The 25,794-nt window shown below is 34.3% G+C and overlaps 1 protein-coding gene across 1 annotated transcript in view; it reads right to left on the reverse strand.

Annotated features, from left to right (window-relative positions):
* Positions 1-590: 590 nt before the first annotated feature.
* LOC112028414 (uncharacterized) overlaps positions 591-25,794 on the reverse strand; it is a 63,760-nt gene continuing 38,556 nt past the window's right edge. The window contains exons 26-48 of the mRNA XM_065762180.1: positions 24,509-25,692; positions 23,321-23,449; positions 23,077-23,232; positions 21,874-22,446; positions 21,673-21,744; positions 21,104-21,565; positions 20,790-20,973; positions 19,938-20,700; positions 19,731-19,847; positions 18,122-18,395; positions 17,514-17,627; positions 17,345-17,428; positions 15,642-15,692; positions 15,377-15,556; positions 14,975-15,300; positions 14,521-14,895; positions 14,363-14,426; positions 10,421-10,567; positions 4,809-4,913; positions 4,624-4,734; positions 4,433-4,537; positions 2,122-2,191; positions 591-1,940 (exon numbers count right to left, since the gene is read on the reverse strand). Of these exons, the coding sequence (XP_065618252.1) occupies positions 1,246-1,940; positions 2,122-2,191; positions 4,433-4,537; positions 4,624-4,734; positions 4,809-4,913; positions 10,421-10,567; positions 14,363-14,426; positions 14,521-14,895; positions 14,975-15,300; positions 15,377-15,556; positions 15,642-15,692; positions 17,345-17,428; positions 17,514-17,627; positions 18,122-18,395; positions 19,731-19,847; positions 19,938-20,700; positions 20,790-20,973; positions 21,104-21,565; positions 21,673-21,744; positions 21,874-22,446; positions 23,077-23,232; positions 23,321-23,449; positions 24,509-25,692 (6,341 nt within the window). The 3' untranslated portion in view covers positions 591-1,245. The remainder of the gene's footprint in view (positions 1,941-2,121; positions 2,192-4,432; positions 4,538-4,623; positions 4,735-4,808; positions 4,914-10,420; positions 10,568-14,362; positions 14,427-14,520; positions 14,896-14,974; positions 15,301-15,376; positions 15,557-15,641; positions 15,693-17,344; positions 17,429-17,513; positions 17,628-18,121; positions 18,396-19,730; positions 19,848-19,937; positions 20,701-20,789; positions 20,974-21,103; positions 21,566-21,672; positions 21,745-21,873; positions 22,447-23,076; positions 23,233-23,320; positions 23,450-24,508; positions 25,693-25,794) is intronic.

Below are 25,794 nucleotides of genomic sequence, written 5' to 3' on the forward strand. Positions count from 1 at the left end.
CCTTACTCTTCCTTCCTCTCCTTCAATCTAAACAGCTCTTTAATGAGAATTTAGGATGACTCAACATTTTAGCCTCATCAGATCAAATTTCAAAAATCAAATCAAGAGAGAAAATTTATGATGATTAAAATGGCTGGCTTAAATTTCTCATGGAATAAATAACAAATCAAAAAATCAAATTTGAATTTATATTCTAAGGAGATAAAAAAAGGACCAAGAAAAAATAGGTTAACATCATGTACTTGCCAAAATCACCATAGCAACTAAATCTAGCAAAATGGATCGGAATGGACAAAGGAACTAGATGCACTAAAATTTAGACTAAGATAGAAGAGGCGTAATTCATACCCATTAACTAACAAAAAAGGAAATTTTCAACTATTCTGAACAAAGAGGAAAGAAATTGCTAACTTTGAAATATAATTAAGAGGTTTACAAAGATTTAAATCATTTGAATAAAAGCAAATCACATAATTTAAGAAAATAATTTGATTCAATATTAAAAGAGTAAGAATCACAAAAACTCTATTTAAATTATGTTTTTTTTTTTTCGATAAATCCTCTAATTGAATTTATTTAATAAAACTTAGTAAATAAATATGTATCATGTATAAATATGATCTATTAAACTTTCTTGTGTATCGCACGGACTACTAACTACTTTACATGTATACAAGGGTAAAAAATTACCCATAGTTTAAAATGATGCTGTACATAACTGTTAAAAGAAAAAAGGGAGCCACTATACATAATGTACAAAACACAGGTTACACGCATTTTACATGAGAACATATGACCCAAGTTAAAAAGGCATTACTTAAGCCAATGAGCTCAAGCTTAGATATCACGTCAGTCCAAGGCAGATGTGGTGTGTTTAGTGCAATTGGGGGTGTTTAATTACCAATCAGCAAAAAAATAGGCCCCAAAGGAACTTTTTTTTTTATAGGTGCTCCCTCACTCACTTTGTATGGGGGGCCAAGGCAAGGGTGGAACCAGGTGCCAGGCCTTGTGATGAATCCAATCCTTCAGTGCAGAAAATGAATTCCAGTTTTCAGCTATTTGAAATGACCTTGATGCAGGAGATGCCCATAGCCCAACCTCACTCTTTCCTAAGTTCAATTGTTGTCAACAATATCTGTAACAAGTTTTCTGCATCTTCCTTGCTAGGCAATGGCGGTAGCAGGAGCCAGGCCTTGTGATGAATCCAATCCTTCAAATCAGTAAAAAATGTACTCCACTTTTAAGCTACTTGATATTTCCTTGATGCAGGAGATGCCCATAGCCCCAGCCCCGCTCTTTCCCAAGTTCAATTGTAGACAACAATATTTGTAACAAACTTTCTGCATCTTCCTTGCTTGCCAATTCCAAGTTTGTCTGGAAGAGTGGAAGAGTAGTAGGATTGCTCCATCGCACTGTCCTTGTACCAACTCCTTTTCTGGGATGATGTTGGTTTTGCCTCAGTATTGTATCTGGACTGCTTCCAACAATATGTACCACTTCTTGATCCGAATCAGCATGTATAACACTCTCCAAACCAATTTCTGATTCTATCACCCATTCTGGATCAGCAGAAATGCCTCGAAATTCAGGCTTACCCAACTCCACCAAACTAGGGCAACTAACAATCAATACAAATCTCTCTGTGATGATGACAAATTTACCAGCTTGTTTAAGTGCTTTGCATATGACTAAGACCTCATCCTTGAGCTTTAAATCATTATCAGCCTCCACAAGTACTGATGTTCCAACTGCTTCTTCCCAAGAGTAAGGTCTTAGAGGAAGTTCCCTGCTTAGAGGCCTTGGAAGACGGGCCCTAAAGCGCTGCGATCCCATTTGGTATAGCCTACTTCTATTTCTGATACTCTGTGCAGTTTTTCCAGTAACTTCAAGGATACTAGCTGCTGGTTTCGCCAAAAGTCCTGTGACTCCCAATGCTATACCTGCACCAAGGGATATGAGCAAGAAAGCACAGTCAATAGCTATGCAAACACCACTAACCATCTCTGCATCTTAAGTGACAATGTTTGTGTTGCTGATCCCTTAAACGCTCATAATTTTGAGGGAAATTATACTGATCATAATGAGACATATACAATTTACAGCATCCTAGTAGTTGATTACCTGAGAGGACACCAGGAAGGCCATGTTTCTCAGCTCCTTTAATTGGTGACTGGAGAAGACCAGTGAGTCCCTGGAATTAAACAGGATACACAATTCAACACATTAAAACATAAATAATATAGTGCATATAATTTCCCTTCAAAAGAGAAGCATGATAACACATGTTTCCAATCAAAATATTTTCTAACTGAATTTTTTTTTTTCTTTCTATATCTATATTCTATAACAATATCTTCAGTGAGTTAATTATTGATTACAGAACCTCCCATCATATCAATGATTTGCTAGGCGTATTTTAATATATTCTTTAGAGAACCAAATAAATGATGTAATGGAAATCATAGAATAATAATATCAATGGACTAGCTACATGAATCATTTTTAATACAGGAAGATGGACAGATGGATTGGTCTAGATGAAGAGGAAAAAAAAAAGGATTGAACTTATACATCAATGAGAACTTCATTTGATTAGTTTAATAAATTATTATTATTATTATGTAGGTAAAGTAAACAGGCAGAACTAATATTTCCTTCAAAAATGGAATAAAAAATTCCTCCGTTAGAAGTTAGAAGAAGCCCACTTCTGGGAAAAAAGTGATTTTTTTCTGCAATTTTGGTAAACCATATGCATCAAAAAAAAATTTTAACTTTAAGCCACTAAACAAAATGACAGTGCAAATAAAATAAACAATTAGGAAGTCAAATGGATTTTCAAAATATTAATCCAATACAAGTTTACTAAGTAGTTTAATATTACCATTGAATTCCACCGAGTATAACCTGATCTAACTCTATATATATACACTTCAAACCAATCTGGACAAGCAAATAGAACTTATGTCTATACTAGACAGTAAGAACACCTATAAAAAGATAGTTATCAATTATATTGTGTATATTTGTTTGGTCTTCTTTATATACAAATAAGCCACGTTACAATTTTTTATAGTCAAAATTTTACTTATAGTTCCCAAAGAATGACTTTTAGACACCAGATAGACCTTAATTACAGACTATGAGACTTTTTGCTTAACTCATAACATGACCATATTGGAACAATTTTAAAACTCTAATGTAAACATTCATAGACCTAAAACTTCAGAGTTTAACATGAAAACAATATCAAATTCTTGGGTTTATTATATAATTCCCAAATTTTATTGCTTATACACTGATTTTTATGAACAAATATAGATATTACATGAAGAATTTGAACTCCTATTATAACTCTTTTATCACTTTTAAAAGGTAAAAGTAATTTCTTTTTATTTTGAATGTTTTTCTCTTTAATCAAAACTTTTGCTTCTTTATTTTCCCTTTTTACCACCCATGTTTTCCATTTATTGCTTTTGAACCTTAAGAGACATAAAAATATGATAAAATACAAAAAAAAATTCTTTCAATTATTTTAAATAATTTTTATTTTAGAATTTAAAAGAGATAATAGCCATTAATAATATAATAAAATAAAATTGTCAAAAGGGAATTCAAAAAGAAATGTATATGCAACTCAATTTTTCATAGTAGTTCTGAGTTGGAGATGCAACCCTAGCCCTCAATTGATAGGTGGATGCATGATTTTTTGAAATCATCTAAGTAAATGAATAAACAAAAAAAATACACACCTATAAACAAACAACTAAAAAAAAGAAAAATAACTTCATTTTTGAATGATTCAATTGTCACAACAAATGGGGGAGTGGGATTTGAATCATGGTTCTTCTTGTAAAAGAGCACATGCAATGCCATTGAGTTACAAGGCTCTTGGGGAAAAGAAGTAGAAGAGAGAAGTAACTATTAACTATTAATTGAGCAATTTATGAAATATATAATAATTTTCACTATTTTTAAGTTTATATGCAATGGCAACTCATTTATTGAAAACATTACTAGCTGTTTGAATTCTACCCATAGGTTTGGAACACATCATTCTAGTTTCATCTTGTTAGAATTATGATTAAAATTACCACTTTCTAATAGCTTAAATTTTTGATACAATTGGAATTTATCATTGTGTTATATCAAGTGGTCTTTAGTTCAAGCATTGTCTTTGCTATGCTTCCCATTTAAAAGGTTAAATTCCCATGAGTTGGGCCCCATTTATTAAGGGGGAGTTCAACGATTAAATTTTACTATTTCCCAACTGTTTAAAGTTTTGGTACAATTGGTAATTCATCCTATCAAAAAAATTTGAAACTCAACTTTTGTGAATCGTATAAATTTGTCCCATACAGTGAACCAACAGATCCACTTCTATAAACATCTAGGAGGCTCTTACAATGAGAACTACTAAATATGACTGACATACCTCTAAGACTTCATTTATCACACCTTTACTTTGTGAAGCTGCACTCATCTGTTGCTTTTCCATACTTGAAACAGCTTGGTCATCGAAGGTCAATGCAACAATACCCTACAAGCAGAAATTCAGTTCATATTTAAAAATATATAGAAACTGATCTCTGAAACCATTCAAATGCTTATGATGAAAATAGATACCTTGTGTGCAGCTTTACTGAACTGAGTGGCAGCGTCACTTATAGCATAGACTGTGTTACTTAAAAGACTAGTGCTGCCTTGTGCCATGCCAGTGATAAGTCCAGTAGGGCTCTGCCAATAGAAAAAGCTAGTTTTCAGAGAGCTGATAAAAGGAGCAAGCTTTGGCCATCTAATAAACTATGTACCTGCAAAACACTCCTGGCAGGCATTGATAAGAAATCCCTCAGGCCAAGCCCCAAACTCCTAGCAAATCCCATTGGATTACCAATAACACCAGCAGAACCAAACACCTGCAAATAAAAAGAAACAAGGAGCATGAGAAGAGTGTGGCACAATGTTCATTCTAGAGACTCAAATAAACTGGAAGACTAAGGAGAGGCAATTCAAATTTAAAGGATCCATCTGTTTCACAGAAGACAAGGAGATGATTTTTATAACATAATGTTAAGAGTATGTGGTTAAATGATTAAATTTATCATATCCCAATCGCTTAAGTTTTTGGGAAAATTAGTAATTTAACATGGTATCAAAGCAGGAGGTCCTAAGTTCAATCTCAATTTTCTCCAGTTTACCTCCCATTTAGAATCCCTCATATTGAGCCTTGCCTATTAAAAGGGAGTGTGAGCCCACGCGTGAGGCGGAGTGTTAAAAATATGTGGTTAAATGATTAAATTTACCTATCCCAATCGGTAATTTAACACAACAATTATGTTCATGGTTGCTAAACATTCCCTGACATATAGCTCATTGACTTCCTTCCACCCATGTTCTGAATAGCCCAATCAGCCACATTAGCTGATGTAAAGTTAATTTGCTATATATATATATATATATATATGTATGTATTCTACTATTGATATACATAAAAATGATCACGTTTTCATTCCGTGATATATCCAATCTCATAGTGAAACTTTCATACTCAGTTTATTCTTCAACTAAACTATTTTCATATAAACTGCATCTCAGTTGCTTGTAATTTCTACCCACAAAGTCATGAGTCATATCAGTCTTAATGTCATCTCAACATCTAACAGTAGCATGATGTGATTGTTGATATTTTATGAAACAAGCTCCCTTTTCCCTATTCAACCTTCAAAAAAATAGCAGGTTATAAACAATACCACCGGAACAAATTCCCTATGTGATGCAGCCATGGAAAAAGAGATTTAGTTGCTGTTTGCATAGAATTTTGGTAATACAGGGTTTTTTCGGTGAGAGACCCTTGTTCGATGTCCGATGGATATGAGATGTGTGGATTAATAGGTTGCATCAAAGCAGTACAGTGTTAATTGAGTATTTATTTGGCGCTTTTATTTTACAAGGTATGATTACTTTTGTGAGAATGGAATGTAATTATTTTGCTAAGCAATTTAAGGGTATTTAGTAATTGAGTCAAATATAGAACTTCTTAGGATTTTATAGGCATCTAGGGTTTATTTTCTTGAAGTCCAAGTTAGTATTTGTTTGCCTTTATTACATTTTTGCCATGTGAGGCCCTGTATGACGTTCAATGGATATGACATCTGCATCATTTAATAGAATGCATCAAAGTGGCATAGGGTCAAATGAGTATTTATTTTACAAGTTATGTTTATTTTTGTTGGTAATTGAGTCAACTCTATTTTTTTAATTGCTGGGCAAATTAGAAAGTCCTAGTAGAATGTGGAAGAAGTCAAAGAGTCCTACAAATATGTCCAATTTCAAAAAAATTGGAGTTGATTAATATAATGGTGAGCGTTTGAGTATTGAGGTATATTGGCGATAGTATGTTTTCTTCTCTCTCTTCTTCTTTGGCACACCTAATACCGTCATGGTATACACAATCCCTGAACACAGAAAACTTTCTCTTTTCTTTCATCTTTTACAGCCCAAATCAGATCCATTTTCCTATATCCTCTGTGAAACCTGCAAACCCTAAATTTGTCACACCTTTGTGACAGCAGCAACCAACCTTAAACACGCTAATTTGCTACTGCCAGGAAATTTCCAACAAACAGTTTTTTCTTTTCCACTAAAGCCATAACCCACCAAATATTGTCACATAAGACATCCCTAAAATGAAAAGATAAATGTTAATATCGGTATCAGAGTCTCTACTCTCTTATGATTTTGAAAACCTCACCTCTACTCACTTGTCAATTTTGAATATCTCCAATGAGTAGAGGCGAGATTTTCAAAATCACGAGGGAGTAGAGGCTCTGATAGTTTTCAAAGAGAGAGATAAATTCCGCAATAACACTCTTAAGCATAGGAGAATGGAAATCAGAAAGGACAACAAAAGTCCACAGTAGTTTACAGCTATAGGAGAATGGACAATACCTCCTGTATTTTATATAAATAGTTATTTCCACTGCATTGCTAATGGAAGTCAGTGTTTTAGCTAATCTAATATGAAAAAGTTTACATACTTAGCCAATTTAAATATTAAAAATTATTAACAATTAATGTATCATAAGAGTCAAAAAGAAAATAGAAGCAGGCATTAAATACTGTCCCACAGTTGGTGGAAAGAGAATATTTGGGCCAAAAGCAGTAGAGGTTGAATGCATACTTTGTCCCACATGCGTTAAAGAAAAATCTCATTTATTTGATTCTAGAAAATTCTAGGAATTTAAAAAACAAATTAAATCAGGAAAAAACTGAAAAAGAAAAAATACACAGCAAGGGTTGCAACAAAGTTTGAAGCATGCATATAGAAACAATTTCCAAGCTGGACATACAGTCATTTATGCTCTTAATTACCCTGGATTCTTCTCACTCATTGCCTTAATGAACAAATCTATTTTTTAACTTATCAATCACGAATAAAGAAATGAAAATAATTAAGAAAACCAAATTGTAATAAAAATGAGCCAGCTAGATAACTACTGAAAATTTACCTTATACATCTCATGAAGAAGTTGCCGAGTGTAATGCTGGATGAGGATCTCCTCAATGGATTCCCAGCTAGCCATGTGATGTACAATGGTCAATTGCTTCAGATGAATACGTGCTCCCTCAACATCAGCAAGGGCCATAATACCTCTCTGTCATTAATTATTACCAAAAATATTTATTAAAATAATGATTAAATTCACAATTTCTAACACCTTAAGCTTTTAGGAAATTTTTAGTTATCATGATATCAAAGCAAGTGGTTATGAGTTCAAACTCTATCTTCACTTTACCTGCTATTTAAAAAGTTAAAAAACACACGTTGGTTCCCACTTAATAGGAGAGAGTTTTGGCCTACATGTGAGGGAAAATGTTTATAATGATTAACCTTTTCCTAACTACTTAAGCTTTTAGGACAAGGGTTAGTTTCTCAGTATCCATGATTAACGTGGATGGCAGAGTAGATATATAATCCAAAGAAATCATGGCCATAAATGAAAGAAAATAGACTATTTAAAACCCATGGCAACACTAGATCTGGGAAGCACGGGTGCGTTTCGGGATTCGGGTGCGGGTGCGGGGGCGGGTGCGGGACTCGGCAATTTTTGAAAAATGTAGGTGCGGGTGCGGCGGGACTCGGCGATTAAAAAATTATTAAAAATATTTTTATTTATATTTTTAATATATTGCTAAGTATACTTTTTCACATTATATAAACATATACCAAATTTAAGAGCAATAGTAGATAATAATTAAAACATGATGTTCATAAATTAAATACAACTCACAAGATTGAAACTAAAACATTTCATAATGTTCAGAAATTAAGTTGATGTAAAGTTAATTTGCTATATATATATATATATATATATATATGTATGTATTCTACTATTGATATACATAAAAATGATCACGTTTTCATTCCGTGATATATCCAATCTCATAGTGAAACTTTCATACTCAGTTTATTCTTCAACTAAACTATTTTCATATAAACTGCATCTCAGTTGCTTGTAATTTCTACCCACAAAGTCATGAGTCATATCAGTCTTAATGTCATCTCAACATCTAACAGTAGCATGATGTGATTGTTGATATTTTATGAAACAAGCTCCCTTTTCCCTATTCAACCTTCAAAAAAATAGCAGGTTATAAACAATACCACCGGAACAAATTCCCTATGTGATGCAGCCATGGAAAAAGAGATTTAGTTGCTGTTTGCATAGAATTTTGGTAATACAGGGTTTTTTCGGTGAGAGACCCTTGTTCGATGTCCGATGGATATGAGATGTGTGGATTAATAGGTTGCATCAAAGCAGTACAGTGTTAATTGAGTATTTATTTGGCGCTTTTATTTTACAAGGTATGATTACTTTTGTGAGAATGGAATGTAATTATTTTGCTAAGCAATTTAAGGGTATTTAGTAATTGAGTCAAATATAGAACTTCTTAGGATTTTATAGGCATCTAGGGTTTATTTTCTTGAAGTCCAAGTTAGTATTTGTTTGCCTTTATTACATTTTTGCCATGTGAGGCCCTGTATGACGTTCAATGGATATGACATCTGCATCATTTAATAGAATGCATCAAAGTGGCATAGGGTCAAATGAGTATTTATTTTACAAGTTATGTTTATTTTTGTTGGTAATTGAGTCAACTCTATTTTTTTAATTACTAGGCAAATTAGAAAGTCCTAGTAGATTGTGGAAGAAGTCAAAGAGTACTACAAATATGTCCAATTTCAAAAAAATTGGAGTTGATTAATATAATGGTGAGCGTTTGAGTATTGAGGTATCTTGGCCATAGTATGTTTTCTTCTCTCTCTTCTTCTTTGGCACACCTAATACCGTCATGGTATACACAATCCCTGAACACAGAAAACTTTCTCTTTTCTTTCATCTTTTACAGCCCAAATCAGATCCATTTTCCTATATCCTCTGTGAAACCTGCAAACCCTAAATTTGTCACACCTTTGTGACAGCAGCAACCAACCTTAAACACGCTAATTTGCTACTGCCAGGAAATTTCCAACAAACAGTTTTTTCTTTTCCACTAAAGCCATAACCCACCAAATATTGTCACATAAGACATCCCTAAAATGAAAAGATAAATGTTAATATCGGTATCAGAGTCTCTACTCTCTTATGATTTTGAAAACCTCACCTCTACTCACTTGTCAATTTTGAATATCTCCAATGAGTAGAGGCGAGATTTTCAAAATCACGAGGGAGTAGAGGCTCTGATAGTTTTCAAAGAGAGAGATAAATTCCGCAATAACACTCTTAAGCATAGGAGAATGGAAATCAGAAAGGACAACAAAAGTCCACAGTAGTTTACAGCTATAGGAGAATGGACAATACCTCCTGTATTTTATATAAATAGTTATTTCCACTGCATTGCTAATGGAAGTCAGTGTTTTAGCTAATCTAATATGAAAAAGTTTACATACTTAGCCAATTTAAATATTAAAAATTATTAACAATTAATGTATCATAAGAGTCAAAAAGAAAATAGAAGCAGGCATTAAATACTGTCCCACAGTTGGTGGAAAGAGAATATTTGGGCCAAAAGCAGTAGAGGTTGAATGCATACTTTGTCCCACATGCGTTAAAGAAAAATCTCATTTATTTGATTCTAGAAAATTCTAGGAATTTAAAAAACAAATTAAATCAGGAAAAAACTGAAAAAGAAAAAATACACAGCAAGGGTTGCAACAAAATTTGAAGCATGCATATAGAAACAATTTCCAAGCTGGACATACAGTCATATATGCTCTTAATTACCCTGGATTCTTCTCACTCATTGCCTTAATGAACAAATCTATTTTTTAACTTATCAATCACGAATAAAGAAATGAAAATAATTAAGAAAACCAAATTGTAATAAAAATGAGCCAGCTAGATAACTACTGAAAATTTACCTTATACATCTCATGAAGAAGTTGCCGAGTGTAATGCTGGATGAGGATCTCCTCAATGGATTCCCAGCTAGCCATGTGATGTACAATGGTCAATTGCTTCAGATGAATACGTGCTCCCTCAACATCAGCAAGGGCCATAATACCTCTCTGTCATTAATTATTACCAAAAATATTTATTAAAATAATGATTAAATTCACAATTTCTAACACCTTAAGCTTTTAGGAAATTTTTAGTTATCATGATATCAAAGCAAGTGGTTATGAGTTCAAACTCTATCTTCACTTTACCTGCTATTTAAAAAGTTAAAAAACACACGTTGGTTCCCACTTAATAGGGGAGAGTTTTGGCCTACATGTGAGGGAAAATGTTTATAATGATTAACCTTTTCCTAACTACTTAAGCTTTTAGGACAAGGGTTAGTTTCTCAGTATCCATGATTAACGTGGATGGCAAAGTAGATATATAATCCAAAGAAATCATGGCCATAAATGAAAGAAAATAGACTATTTAAAACCCATGGCAACACTAGATTTTAGCTTTTGTGAGAAATTTTATTAAAAATTAATGACAATAAAGCGACAAGATTTAATGATCATAGATTTAAAATACCAAAGCAATTAGAGACAAGGTTTCTGACATATGAGTTATTAATTCATATCAAGGAAGCTCTTTACTTTCAAGTAGAAACACACATGGACAGATAAAGGGTGCAACTAACATTCTCTCAGCCATGGTACATAGCTAATGCACCAATTATTGTTTGGACGGATAAGCCCAATTTTTATTAGGATTGATAACATAAAAGTGTTTTCCCATCCATCTTGCCAACATATTCGCTTTCCCATCTTTGCTAACTACCTCACAAAGTCTGAGCCTGTGCATTTTCGAAGTCTTTTGCTACTGGCCCCAAGAGTAATAGCCGCTGTGCTGGTCTCAGACCATGAAGAATCTATTCTACAACAAATTTCGCTAAAGAGGTAGGGAAATTGTCTGTGTGAAAGAGAGAGTATGGTAGCTTACATGGTAGACCAACCAATTACCACAATGAACACCACAATGGCAGGCCAACAATTACCATAATGAACACCACCATGGCAGGTTGCTTGGTTGCTATAGGAAATTCCATTCTGCCCTTCCTCTCACAGCATCTCTGATTTCTTCCATCCCTCCATTATGGATATTTCTGTTTTTTTTCCCCTTCCTGGTAAGTATTCACTAAGGAAACAAAAAATTTTAAAAAATTTAAGGGTGGTGAAAAGTAAGGATGGCTGCTTAATCTGACTAAAATGGTGGTCATGGGAAGTTGCTATACTATAAGGTTTGTAAAGAGAGTACAAGGGGCAGAGTTGAAATCCAGGAATTGAAGTGTTGAAGTGAAAATTTGAAGTCTCTGGTTTGCTGTTGTAACAGAGTAAATCTATATTCTCCTTCTGTGTTGTTTAGTCTGCAGCCTTTAGGCTCAAGTGGTCTATCATCTATGGTGTTTTGTACTGATATTCAATCAATAAAACTGGCTGAATTATAAATTGCTTTTTCATAATAAGACATCCCTTCTATATAAGATAAAACAACCACAGTTCTTTATCACCTTAGCCTCATTTCCCATTGCCATCATCGACATCTCGTCAATCTTTTCCTTGGAAGAGTTTGTGGAAGCCAAAAGTTCAAACAAAGGTTAGATTTTCCCTTTGGACAGCAGCTTTGGGAAAAAACCTCACTACAGATAACCTTCGAAAGCAGAGATTAGTTGTAATAGATTGGTGCCACATGTGCAGGAGGGAAAATCTTCACTATTTAGGGTTTATTGGATCATGCCAAAAGGAGTTATGGAGCTCTTACAAGTTGGAAAGGCAAGTTGGCCAACATTGTCAAGCTATCTCCAATTTGAGGTAGGGGGTGGATCTAGAGTGGAGCTTTAGCAGGGTCGATGGTGCGGTAATAATTCTCTGGCTATGTGCTATCTTGATTTATTCAGTATTTTCCGTGAGAAGGAGGCAAGTGTGTCAGATCTTATGCAATCCACAAATGGGGGATACTATTTTGGGATGTCAATTTCACAAGAGCCGTGCAGGATTGGGAGTTGGAGTCTTTGTCAAATTTCATGGATGTGTTTATGGTGTATCAGTATAAGGAAGTGGGTGATAGATTTATTTGGAGTTTGCTGGGTGATGCTAAAGACTGTTGATGAGTTGTTAGCTTGTTGGCCAGGTTGTTTTCAGCAACATCGGAATGGTCAATTGTGGACTACTGCCCTGCATTGCTTCATGTGATGTATATGGAGGGAGAGGAACAATTGGAATTTGGAGGACAAAGAGAGAACTATTTTTTTTTTTTTTGATAAGTAACGAAAATTTAATTAAAAAATAAAACAGACCCAAGTACACTATAAATGTACTATGGGGCAATACAGTCAAGAACCCAAATTACAATAGTCAAACAAAACATGAAGGGAAAAGCATGAACATGTTTGTAAGGCTAAACTCACTTAAGCAAATTATGAAAGAAAAAAGACCATCTCAAGAATATATTGTTCACATCCCTCTAAATTCTAGCATTTTATTCCCAATAAATACACCACATTAAGCAATGTGGCACAAACCTCCAAATAGCTATATTGTGATGCCAGCTGAACTTGCCCTACGATGAAGCTAACAACTCAATGACCCTTTGCAGCATAACCCAATGGAATTCAAACAAGTTGAACACCAGTCCACAAATCATACACTATAGGGCAATGAAGAAGAAGATGATCCACAGAGAAAACTATTTTTTTTTTTTTTGATAAGTAACGAAAATTTAATTAAAAAATAAAACAGACCCAAGTACACTATAAATGTACTATGGGGCAATACAGTCAAGAACCCAAATTACAATAGTCAAACAAAACATGAAGGGAAAAGCATGAACATGTTTGTAAGGCTAAACTCACTTAAGCAAATTATGAAAGAAAAAAGACCATCTCAAGAATATATTGTTCACATCCCTCTAAATTCTAGCATTTTATTCCCAATAAATACACCACATTAAGCAATGTGGCACAAACCTCCAAATAGCTATATTGTGATGCCAGCTGAACTTGCCCTACGATGAAGCTAACAACTCAATGACCCTTTGCAGCATAACCCAATGGAATTCAAACAAGTTGAACACCAGTCCACAAATCATACACTATAGGGCAATGAAGAAGAAGATGATCCACAGAGAAAACTATGCCTGAACTCAAATTATTTTTCTTAAGGACTTTGTTGGATTGGATGTCAACTTTATGGTCTGTTAGTGTTTTGATAGATTCATGTAATTTGCGTGTTTGTTTGTATGGTCCCCAATTGTATACTCCCCGCATACTCAGGTGACTTTTTTTTTTTTTTTTTAATAGCAATAAAAATTACATTACTTATCCCAAAAATAAAATAAAATAAAACTTCAGATTATAAAAAAAGAAAAAATTTCCCTCGTATAAGTGGTTGCAGTAACGCATCATTACTGTCCATTTTTTATCCATCGAATTTGAGAATGGTTGATCTCCACCAGTAGCAGGAAGCTTAGCATATACATTGATAGAAGAAATTCAAATATCTATACTTGTGTGTAGCTTCAAATTTTCCTTCAAGCAACAAATTAAAACCGTATAAAGATTGCCTACTTCTACGTGTATTCATTATGACTTCTAAACATAGACCAAAGTTGACTACATGCATCCTTTCTACAAGAAGGAACTTTTTGACAGAGTTGACACCTATATGCTCTCTACACTCCTTTAAGTAGCTGAACTCTACATGATCTTTAGTTTTTTTAACCTACCTTCCTAGTACATATCATGTTCATTAAATCTCACAGTTCTATGCTGGCTGTAAACATACTGTAATCCTCTTCTATTTTAGCTTGGAAAAAAATAAATAGCATATCTTAACATCATTTTTCAGAAAAAATATGCTACTTACATGGATAAGAGATTCTCCTGATGTAAGAACCCCATTTCTGAGCATCCACGGAGAGCTGGAAAAACTGTTGAGGAGATATTTATCATAATAATGCTCAAGTAATAGAGTTAAACAAGATCTTGCAAGTGCATCCCTACTGTGAGGGATAACAGATTCACCTTAAGGTCAACTTGATGGGAGCCACGTCAAACACTTCAACATATATTTTCTGCTGTCTTCTGGCCAAAAGGTATATATGCTGCCAAGGAGCTCCAATTGGAACCACTGAAGGTAGTGATAGGCTACCTCCCTTCTTTTCATTGAACACAGGCACATTCACCGAAAGAATTAGGTCCTCCCTTCCGTTCAAATACTCACATGTCTGAACCTGGCCTGTGGATTCCATTACCGCACCCATATCATTGATATGAGAATGCAGTAACGGATCTGATAATGGCATGATCCTAAATTGGAACCTTGAATAAACATTTTTGAAGAAGTCAAACAAACTTAATATCACTTCTTGCTCAAGTTCAAGGCGGAAATCTGCCACTCTGCAGGCATTAAACAGTACAAAATTAGCACTGACAGTATTAAACTCTGAAAAATGTACTAATTACAGAAAATAGACACCTTAAGCTTATATATTCAAAAGAAACCAATGAAATATCTTTCTTCCTCCACTTTGACACAGCTAGGTAGAATACAGGTTCACAAGAATTGTCAGATGCCATTGGCAAGAATCTTTCAGTTCTTGTTTTTGCACTCTTATCCTTGGTTCTTATTTGGCTGGCTGAGCTGTATCTGTATTCATGATCAAAGGACAACATAACGGGATATGGGGTAGTGCGCAGCTGGTTGTCTATTTGCAATGATGAGATTTGAATGGAAAGCTTCTGTTGATCCAAACTCTGAAGCAGATCAATTGTTAAGTTTTTCACACATGCAAAAAGTAACTCCTGCGAAAGAGTTAAATGATTAATAGAGTTTAAAACAATACTGTGGAAAATGGGAAGACAATATAATTCGATATACCTGTGGGTAAGAATTAATCAAGGAGACACCAATATGTGGAATAACAACAGATATTTTTTCCTTGTAGTCAATAAGCTTGTCCTGTTTCTGAGCATGTTTCCCTTTTTCTCTTAAGTGATATGCACTTGAATTCTTCATGTCATTCAATATGTGGTAACTTGAATCAATAACACAGAGGACCTGCAGCAGCAAAAAAGAAATCATTAAACTATCAAAATAAAACACCAAATAGGCTACTGCATGTACCAAACCCATAGAAATGCACCTTGGTTGCTCCTTCAGCATTGACTGATAATCGCAATGTTCTCTCAGGCTTCTGCAGAAAAAAGGTACTGTAAGCCACCAATGAAATGATGTATAGAAATTATGCTTATAAGGTCGACTATAATTACAAAATTAACGGGAACTATGGTCCACAATATGATGACACATTGTTTCACCATGAATTGAGCATAAGAAATTAGTTCATGTTATAACTACTTACATATACTATGCTAAGATGCAAATAGAGCTAGTTTCAATTCCACCTCATTAAGAAATCAGTAAAATAATAAAAGATGTTTAAAATTTATAAGGCTGCTATCATTTCATCGAAAAATTCCATGGATCTCAATAGTTAAAGTGAACCCGTTTTCTTTCTCCTTCCTAATACAAGCTTTTCTTCTAGAACATCCAAGCAAGCAATGGGACACAGGTACGACGGGAATACATATAGTAATTAATTATTAATTTTTTTTAAAATATAGTTAAGCATTTCTTTTTTCATATAATGTTAAAACACATCAATTAAGAGCAATAAAGGACAATAAAGTGAATTCATGACTAATATAGTTTAAAAATTAGAATACAACCAAGAATAAGATCTAAAAGAGTATACAAAAGATAACAAGATAAGTTTTTTGATAAGTAAAAGATAACTAGATAAGTGTCCCTCACATTTTCCGTAAATTTTCAACCCAAAAAAAAAAAAAAAAAAAACAGGTGCAAAAGTGTCCCAAGCATGTCTCCTGTCAAACATGGGTACAGTTTCTAGTCTAAAAGTTAGAACAAAAACATTGCACTGCTAAAACAAATAATTCTGTTTTTTTTTTTTTTTTTTTTCTTAACAAAATTAGCTGATAGCCATATAAATAAATAAATAAACTCACACTCAATTTTTGCTCTTTTTCCCTTTCATAGCATAAGATTTTCCTTGCAACTCCGGTGAAAACTTGATTAAATGCAGTGTCATTAAAGTATTGTGGTAATGTTCTTTCTCTTTTCGTACAACATTCAAGATATGAACAGTACATTATGCACAATTTTTTTCCCTTTTTTAGAACTATTATTTTGCCTCTAGGAGCAAAAAAAATAAAGATGGAAGAGCAGAAAAACAAGAAATGACAACAACAAACTCTCAATATTTAGGCAACTACAACACCCGAACTCTCTCTATCTCATTTAGTACAAGTATTCTGCATCCATATCTATATCTCAATCTATACATACGTGTGTGCGTGAGAGAGGTTGAGAAAGAGAGAGAGATTGTTGACATTATAGTCCTAAGTTTCTTTTCATATCTTTGGACTTTTTTTTATATGAATAACGTACTTTATTGAAGAAAAGAGTCAATGTATACAGGGAGGATGCTAGAGACCACCATAATCATGTGTAGAGTACAGTGATCAATGAAATCCAAAAGAGATGTAGAAGAAAATGAACTCAACAAAGACAGCCAACCAAAGAAGTAAGAAAAAAACAACTTTGGAATTAAATATATGAATTAAAATGTAAAACAAATTAAGACCTTACAAGAAAGAGTATTCCATTTTCATTAAAATGATCTAGTGAATTAAAGAAAAGGATCAGTTTAGAAACTTAAAACATGCAAAGTTAATGCAAGCAAAAAAATTTAACATACCAACGTTTCGCAAACCATCAAGTTTACTATTTTAAGTAGAATAATGGATGAGGTTTCCAAACTTATACCTCAGAGGTTGAAGGCAAATACACTGGCATGTAGTCTTTGACATCATCAAGAGCATATGACCCAAGAACACGTTCTCCAGGTACCTTATGGTTCCAAAAACACCAAATAAACTTTCCTCAGTAAACATTAGAAAGAACCCATCATTTTAAACAAAAAACCAAGGATTACCTCTACAGTCAAACGATGTGGGTAGCAGGGTTCATCCCACGCGTAAGGGCAAGATGTGTAAGAGTGGACAATAGTCTCAAAGGTTTCACATTTTTGCTGGTAGATCCGTAGCCTCTACAAAGTGACAAGCAGCACACAAAATTTAGTCAATCAAGCTTTCAACATCAAGAATGTATATGTACAGAGAATACAAAATTATGACCATGCATTTTTTAATTTGACTGATGGATTCAAGCTACATGTAAAAGACCAAAGAAAGTGCCACTTCAAACCAGATAACTATCAATTACCAATGTAAAGAATACACAATAAGGGTCTAATGTTAAAAATACACAATAAGAGCAACACATTAGGCCAATGAGCTTTAGCTAAAAGGGCACTTCCTTCTATGATAAGAATGAGTGGAGGGTGACATCATGGATTGAAAATCCATTAGGTGCATAACTTACCATTCAAAAAAGAAGGGAACGTGGAGTGTAAAACAACAAGAGGCCACTCAGAAACAAGATCACAAGAATAGTAACAAAATGAACTCCAAATTAACCATTAAACCTATTTAGGCATAGCATGTAGTCTAGTGAATATATTAATTGAACAAGGGCACCAACCTCCTTTGAGAAATTATCAATTCTGTATGGCATATACCCTGTATCATCATCTGATAAGAGAATCAAGTTTGTCCCAGAATTTCCATGCAGGCTTCCAACTACCTTTTCATCTTGAATGGAAACATCTGCATTCTGCACTTCAACTCGTACCATATTTAATGCATTGGAAACATAATTCCGTAATTTTACTTGAGTGTCACCAAGATGATCTGGCAAAAAACTGCCTGACCATTGCCATCCAGGTTCATTATAACGAACGGAAACCAGTAACTCCCTGCTACAAGCAGAAATGTAAACTAACGGGGGACAGTATAAAAATAAGGAAAAAATATAGATGGAAGAGATACCTCCAAGTAATGGGAAAAATAATAGAACAAAATGGCTAGAAACATTCATTCAGATTATGAAATTAAATATCAATATTGACACTCTAGTAGAACCAACTAAGTTCATTCAACTTGAATTTTACAATCTAATTTGTTATTTTTTCAAGCACATACTTGTCCAACTCTCTCATCTTTTAAGAATCCCTCATATGATAGCCAAGGTTGCACATATTCATTAGGATATATGGGGGAAAAAATATTTCGGACAAAAAGAAGGGCACAAAGGATTCTAGTCACTGTTATTAAAGTGTGCCTAGGTGCATATGAGCATGCAGCATAGAAGGACATATGCAGAACCTCACAAAGCTCCTTCAAACAGGCTAGGGTAAGCACAAAAGTACAGGCTTCTTTGAAGTACTTCACACCCAAATAGCTAATGAGCTTTAGCTCAAATGGCACCTCCCCTTGAATTTGAAAGAAAATGGTGAAGTATGAGGTCTTGGGTTCAAAACCCACTGGATGCATTTAAAGTACCAAAAATGAACAAATAATTATTTCATATCCATATTGGCTGAATAAAACCATATCAAAGCACTAGGCACCACATATTACATACAACAATAACAACAACCAAACCATAGTCTCGAAATTTTGAGGCCGGCTATGGATCCTAAAAGCTCGGCCACATGCATTCTTTTTTGTCATTCTATTCTATTCTATTCGAAATCATACTCTCTGTTATCTCCTTAAATGACATTTCCTTTTTTTACTACTACTATTAATGTTATTTTTCTTCCACCACCATTTTCTATTCCTTTCCTTGAATCAAATCACTCTTACTTACTGATGCATATGCATCACATATTACATAAGAAAAAATAAAACTAAGAGTCTATTTGGATACAGCTGAAAACTGAAAACACTGTAGCTTAATAATTTTTAAATGTGTGAATAGTACCGTGGGACCCATTTTTAATGAAAAAATTGCTGAAAAGTGAAGTTTGTGGGTCCCGTGCACCGGTGTGCATTGTTCACACAAAAAAGTCAACAATCACAACTCCCAAAAAAAAAAAACTGCAAACGCAGGACATGGGAAGCGCAAAACGCGCTTCCCAAACGCTCACTAAAACAATAGGACTTGATAAAAAAATAAATATAATCAAACCATGATATAGAGATGAATTCTTGAGACCAATATGCATAAGAATCACTGAAATATGCATTTCAAATATGGATATGTGATTGAAAATCTGTACATGTAAGCAAATATAAACATGAAAAACCTGGTTGTATCTGTCCAATGAAGATGAGCATGTTCTCCTACACCCAGCTGGAAAACAAAATCAGTTCCCTTCTGCTTATAACATAAGTCCTTGCTGCATGCATTACTGATGACATATCTGCCAAAGTAAGGAGTATTAAAAAGACTAAGAGACAGGACTAAAGGAATTAAAAAACAGTGTTCGCTGTAGTTCTGCTAATTTTTTCACCTTGGCTGGAAAGTAATGGCATTTGTCCTCCCAGCAAACGGTCCAGCAACTGCACTAGATGTCACAGATATCATAGATGCAGAATTTGATGATGATTTAGGAACAAGAATGGTAGTTGAACCACTTGGTGGAACAAGATAAAAAGGGCATGACCATGAAGAAAGTGGCATGCTTTCTGAAACACAATCGGGCAAGCACCTACTTACTCTAACCATAACATCATTTGTAGAGGAAATAGGTCTAGGACAATACATGCATGCCTTAACCCTTCCAAGCTCATGTCCTTCAGAGTTGGAATTCCTTGAAGCCAACGGACTGCTTGAACTCAAGCTGTTCTTTGAACCGTTTAAAAATGCTTTCTGACTGTCTAAATCAATTATGTCTGAATGCTTGTGAGAATTTGTGATGGATTTAGATGAAATCAAGGGTTTGCTTAGAAATCTCACAGTGTACAAATTTACATTCTCCCTAGTTGAGACAACAAGATTTTCAAGGGAAGAAGTCCTTAAACTAGGTGGAGGTTTAGCATGTGAATCAAGGCTAGAAGACAGCAGACTCAGACCATCTTTTTTTCCCACTAGTTGTTCAACCAAATCATAACAGGAAGGAATCATGCAGCCCACTCCGTTCATTTCATCAGAAGATTCTGAAATCATGAACGGAAAACCAGTGCAATTATATAGCAGAAAGGGAACATAAATGAAGAGTTCCTTGGCAGCGGAGAATGCATCAATCCTTTTTTCCACTGTGACATGTATTGGACCTAGAATAAAGCAACACAATTACAATTAACAGATTTATCACACATAAAACACCTTGAATAGAAAATTTAATAGTACATATGTCAACTACCATTTGACAAATCTGCATAAAAGGTCACAGTTTCAGACAGTGAAAACTTGGTCCCACTGAACTTAGCCATTGCACAGAATTTTTCAGTACGAGGGAACCTCAAATCTGATGGTTTAAATCCTTGCATATGGATTTCCAGACCCAGGTCATGTGAAGGATCAATATGATGAAAGGAAGTTTCCACCTGTTAAAGATTAGGACACTAAATTTCTTAGAATAATTACATGCTCAATAAAACTAAAGAAAATAAGAGGCAGTACAGGACTCCATACTCAAATTAAGATACATCAGCTACAAGATATTACATCACAAACCTCTGAAAGAATTGCAGTACGAGTAACCCCACCACTTTCTATTGTCAATGAGACTGACTCAGGAAGGTAGTTGTTCACCACTAATGGAGTAGTCAGGGTCAGTTGGTGAACAAACCGCTTCTTTGACTCATCCAGATTATGCAATATTTGACCACAACTTTCAAAAGACTTCTTTGAAGTACCCTCATGCAGAGAACCACTCTTCCTTGGTCGACTAGATGAATGCAAACTGATATTTCTGACTGACATGCAACAGCGAAATGGATCACCACTTGCTTGAGGTGAATAGCAAACAAAAGATTTAAGAAATCCAATTTTGCTCTCCTGTGAAAGTAGACTTGAGAGGTTATAATATTCACTCCACAAATATAAATTTCCAATTGGGCGCCAACTCATGCGACCAGCTTCAGCCAAATGTAAAGGTAGTGGTAACTCCTGACCAGGATATATTGGGTCTAATATCTGAAAAAGGAGAATGCATATTAAGTTTTGTAACCCACTGCAACACAGACAAGAATAGGTACCTTAGATTAATTACAGGAGTAAATAATTTTTTTTCTTGTTCATACCTTTGGGGATACGCCAAATGGAATATCAAATCGCAGCTCCAATGGCACTGAAGTTGCATTTGAAAGTACAACCTAAGTATATTAACTGTAACTTAGCAAGAAAGTCATATATGGGGGGAAAAAATGAAAAAGCAATACAGGAAATGTAAGGGAACCTCATTAGCATTAAAAACTAAAACAAATATTGGACTCTGTACTTACTGTTGAGTATAATTTTATTAATTTGCAATAGCGCTGCACTGAAACATCAAACACAACTGGAACAACAAAACCACTGCTGGTATATGTTCCATTATCTTCAGTGTCATCATTGTATGCCTTAGAAAAATCAACCTCAAAACAGGTAAGTCCCACAAAATCCATTGAAATAGGAACAGAAGGCACAGATGTTCCATCAAGTTGAATGGTAATAAAATGATGAGAAACCCCATTTGATTTCTGCTCATTAAGTCTATCAGAAGAATGGGCTGTCCTATAACGAGAAAGTTGTTCTTCAGGAGTTTCCTTAATATAAATAGGAAGAGAACAACCTGGAAGCACATGATTTCCATCTCTCACTTCTGAGACATCAAACTCACCGCAACTATCCACTCCTTGATAAACATGATATTTTAGTGGCACAGAAGTCAAATTTTGAAGTATATAAGGAGCATATCTCCCATCAGACATATATTTAGTAATTGGAGAATTTAAGAGTTTCTGGCTTTCAGGATGATCATATGGTTCCATCAGATCCCAAGCATCATTAATCATCTCAATTGTCCTGGAAAGACACTGCAAGAGAACACCCAAAAAAAAAAAAAGTTACTTAGCAACAGATTTTATGAAAATAATAAGAACCAACAAGGTGAAGCTGCACAAAAGAGAAGAAACGAAAGGTTAATGTTTTATTTTTTTAAATAGCATCTAGTTGTGCCTGAAACATTAAAAGAATTAGAGACAAGATCAAATGATGCATCTATTTCTACAACCACTATTCATCATACCCAATTCACAAGGCTCTAACATCTATAGGGTCTGGAGAGGTGGTTGGTAGGCACCTTACCCTTCTGCAACCACTGTTACTACTCGAATTTATTATTGCACATAAGATGCCACCTAGAATTTAAATGCAGCATTGTGATTCTCAAATTCATTTAAGGGAGTTGAACATGCATCATAAATATTAAGGCCAACAAATTAAAAATAGTCATTGATAGAAAAACTCCAATTTTTCTGTGCCAATGTCTGATAAGACTGCATATATTTCATTCAATCACCTTCAAAATTATATATATATATATATATACATATGTATATATATAAGATTAAAATGACATTTAAATTGTCAAAAGAACACTTGAAAAATTCTTTTAGGTAGAGAGATGATCTTGGAAGCAAATGAAATAATAAATCATAATATACCTCAATAAGGGATTCCGTAAAGTTCAAGTTAAGCTGCCCTATCGATTTCAATTGGATATCTGTCATTATGAAGCTGTTCAGCAAAGCACTCATCTCATTCTTTCTAATCACAACCATCTGAAATTGCCAAGGCTCAATAAAGGGTTCCCACAACACCTGCAACCATTGTAAGCAGATAAATCAGCAATGAGCATATCATTCATACTGGAAAAATTAAGAGATACTGATCCCAGTGAACATATACCTTGTGAATGTTATTGTAGTTCACTTGAAATTCAGCTGTGACTGAACCCTCAATGTTGTTTTCAGTCACTTTAGCATGCAAGGCGATGTTCCTCAAAAGAATCTCCATCAAAGGTCCACTACAACTCCACTACATGGAAAGCAACATGAAGTACAAAGGGTAAGAGCCAACTCCTTTACATCAGGTGATCAATAAAATATAAATTAAATGGCAAATAAAGAACAAATCCAATGTCCATATACAATGAAATTTAAGAATGGGACTGAATAAAAGCAAGCAATATTGATAATCAATTAACAAGGAAAAAAACTAGTAAAAACAACCAAATAGAGCCAGAAATACTGCTCCCAAGTAGACCCCTTAATGGCACAAGTTGTTGAACAGGCTAAATTAGAGAATAATGTTAAAATAATTACACAAGTGAGATAAATCAGAGCATACAATGAACCTTGATCGCACAGAAACTTTTCTTTATGTAAGTAATAAATTTTGTTCAAAGAAAACACAAATAATTAGTACACAGAAGGATTATAATTCATCCCCTCATCAAGTTACACCAGAAAAATTATAATAGCAATGAAATCCAAGAAAGAATCACAATGCGAATTTCCAAAAGCATGCAATACAGTGTAAAACAAAATGCCTTTCAGCAAGTTCCTATTTAGCTCTCAATCATTCAAAATATAATTATTCCTCTCACACTGTATTTTCCACATAATTGCAATAGATACATACATTATATATATATATATATATAATGTAGATAATACTTCTATCAAATTTAAAGATAATCCTTCTTAGTCTATAGACAAAATTAGTAGATTTACAATAAGGTATTTTAAAGAATTTCACTAATCCCTCTTTTCAAAGGTTCAATGGCTTTAGAGAAAACTTGATGTAAATCAAAACACCAACATATTGACACAGAGAATTCTTTGAAAGATTCTACCAATATATTTGTCTCACTAAACCATATTAGAATTTTGAAAAGTTAGCTTTAAAACTCATTTCCACCATCTGCTAGAAAAAATTGACTCTGTATAGAAGATAAAATTCATTGCAGAGTTCACTGCATAAACACAAGGCTAAAAAAATTTCTTTGCACAACTCTATCTCCATCTCTCACAATAGAGTAAATGCATATACAAAAATTTTAAATAAGTAGTCATAAAGGCCAGGCCAACATACCCTTCCATCACTTAGCAGAAGTGAAACCTTCCTTAAATTGGCCTTAAAATCAATCTGACCAAACCCAAATTCAGAAGACTCTACTTCAGGAACATTGAAACATGCACTGTGAAGGAAGTAGAACACACGATGTGAAAGCCACACATCTGAACGATCGCAATGAATCTCCACTTCGACATTCCTGAGTTCCATCTGATTATTACTAATCTGAACCTCCACATCAACCTGATATATCTGGAAAAGAGGCCAAGATGGAACACTCTTTTCCTCACATATAACAATCATGCCACTCAATTTTTCCAAGTTGGAGTTAAATTTTATATTTCTGCCTTCTAAAAATAATCTAATACTTTTACTACACAAACTCACAGCAATAAATTTACAGTCTTTTTCTCTAAGTACATCATATGAAACATTCTGAGGTGCATTCTTGTAATCATTGTCCAGCTGAAGTTGCTGGCATGCTTCTTCGCTGACCGAAACAGGGAAGTAAAATGTAATGCCAACATCTTCAGACCTCACAATCAGAGTAACAGCATCCCGCTTCATGTTCACGGATGAAAACTGAGTTGACATGTTTGCAGAGTGAAGAGAATTCGCAGAAACATCAACTGACACGTTTTTTGGTGGATCCAAAGGTATTGTTTTGGTCAGTTGTCCAGCATAAGAATTGATAAGGTCAACAACCTTAACCAAGTCAGCGAAATGTAGCCAAATATCAAGAGAAGGAAGAGAAACACAAAAATCATTTTCTTCATCAATTGACTCAGAAAAAGAAATGTCAAGAACAGATGCGGATGAGCATGTGGATGAGCATTGTGCTAATAAGATAGAATTAGGCAAAGAATATAACTCCAAGGAAGAGAAAGTAACTCCCAAGCTTAAGAGTTTGTCATCTTTCAATGATGCAGAGCATGAAAATTGCACTTCAACCTTAGCAACCATTTCCGTTGAATCTTTTCCACAGTGATGCAAGTTTATTAACATTGAATTAACATAACACTGAACTTCTGTGAATATCGTGCTTGACCCAATGGATGGAACTGCACTAATCTCTTTTAAAAACTTCCTTGACTGAAGAAACTGTAGAACATCAGATTTGAATTCTTTTGATTGATCGAGTATAGTGGAAAACTGATCAATGACATCCTGTACAGCCTCAAATCCATTAAAAAAGTGACCATCTGTTAACAAAGAGAAGGCATGCATTAATTCATAGATGAAACATGACAAGATAAATTATTTTGATTCTAGTAATAAGTGACCCATGAAAGAAAAAGCTCCTA

This window comes from Quercus suber, unplaced genomic scaffold (genome assembly GCF_002906115.3).
Source record: "Quercus suber isolate HL8 unplaced genomic scaffold, Cork oak 2.0 scaffold_445, whole genome shotgun sequence".
Classification (NCBI taxonomy): Eukaryota; Viridiplantae; Streptophyta; class Magnoliopsida; order Fagales; family Fagaceae; genus Quercus; species Quercus suber.